We start from the raw sequence: 1170 nt of genomic DNA on the forward strand, positions 1-1170 counted from the left end.
ACCCTCCCGGGAAGGCCCAGCCACAGCTTCTCTGGCCAACCTGGGCCAGTGTCTCACCACCCTCACAGTGAAGAACTTCTTCCTAATATCTCATCTGAACCTCCCCTCTTTCAGTTTAAACCCATTTCCCCTTGTTTTGTCATTAATTGCCCTTATGAAAAGTCCTTCCCCAGCTTTCTTGTAGCCCCTTCAGGTACTGGGAGGCCGCTATAAGATCTCCCCGGAGCCTTCTTTTCTCCAGGCTGAACAAGGAGAAGCCAGGAGTGCCGTGCCGGAGCCCGGTGAACACCAGGAGCGGGAAGGAGAACTCGAGGAGGGGTGTATTTACCTTGTAAAACTCCCAAAATTTCTCTTTCAGCTCGTCCCAGCTCTCCTCTAAAGACTGGCCCTCCAGTGTGCCCATACCTGCAGGGACAGACGGACGTCAGTGGGGATGGGAGCGCCCACGAGGCTCCACGCTGGGGAGTGTGGATGAGAATTGGCATCTCAGCTGTGCCAAACACCAAAAAATGCCAAAGAACCACCAAATTGTGGGAGGGAAAGGCAGTGCTGGGACCAACAGGAGAGAAGGAGCCCTGGAAAACCCACATCCACCCCGCCAAGGGAGGGTGACCCTGCCAAGGGAGGGTGACAGGCATCACACCGGCACCCACGTGCCGTAACACGTCACCGACAACGTGGCCCAGGCTCACTCCTGGGTGACGTTGACACAAGGCGGGTGTCACCACATACCAAGGAAGTACCAGGCACCCAGGACGGGCGATGCCACCAGCTGATCAAGGAGAACTTTCTTCAGGATGGTTTTCAGGCCCCGCACACCCCGTGCCGGGAAGGCAGCGTCCAGCCAGAGGTACCAGTAATGCATCACCGGGCCCATGCTGCAGCCAACGGCGAACATGCGACCTGCAACACAACACCGAGTGCCCACGGATGCATTATTCATCTCACCCCCCTTCCTCCTCCTCCTCCTCCTCCTTCTCCATCTCCTGGATCCCCCCCCGAAAGCGGATCCGGCTCTCAGGGAAGGCACAAAGGGAACGTGGCTTTGCAGAGCGCAGGGGAGCTGGGTGTTAATTATCCCACTCATTAAGGTTCCTCAGACACAGGGTGTGAAGGTTGGGGTTGTCCTGTGCAGGGACAGGGGTTGGGCTCCATCATCCTGGTGGGTCC

At 57.5% G+C, this 1170-nt stretch overlaps 1 protein-coding gene across 1 annotated transcript in view; it reads right to left on the reverse strand.

Moving 5' to 3' along the window:
• The window catches only part of MPV17L2 (MPV17 mitochondrial inner membrane protein like 2), a gene marked incomplete at its 3' end in the record, with an annotated part of 1171 nt that extends 273 nt beyond the window's left edge, over positions 1-898 (reverse strand). Inside the window, exons 1-2 of the mRNA XM_010172243.2 lie at positions 733-898; positions 329-405 (exon numbers count right to left, since the gene is read on the reverse strand). Of these exons, the coding sequence (XP_010170545.2) occupies positions 329-405; positions 733-898 (243 nt within the window). The remainder of the gene's footprint in view (positions 1-328; positions 406-732) is intronic.
• Positions 899-1170: the final 272 nt, after the last annotated feature.

This window comes from Antrostomus carolinensis, unplaced genomic scaffold (genome assembly GCF_000700745.2).
Source record: "Antrostomus carolinensis isolate BGI_N321 unplaced genomic scaffold, ASM70074v2 scaffold24397, whole genome shotgun sequence".
NCBI classification, from domain to species: Eukaryota; Metazoa; Chordata; class Aves; order Caprimulgiformes; family Caprimulgidae; genus Antrostomus; species Antrostomus carolinensis.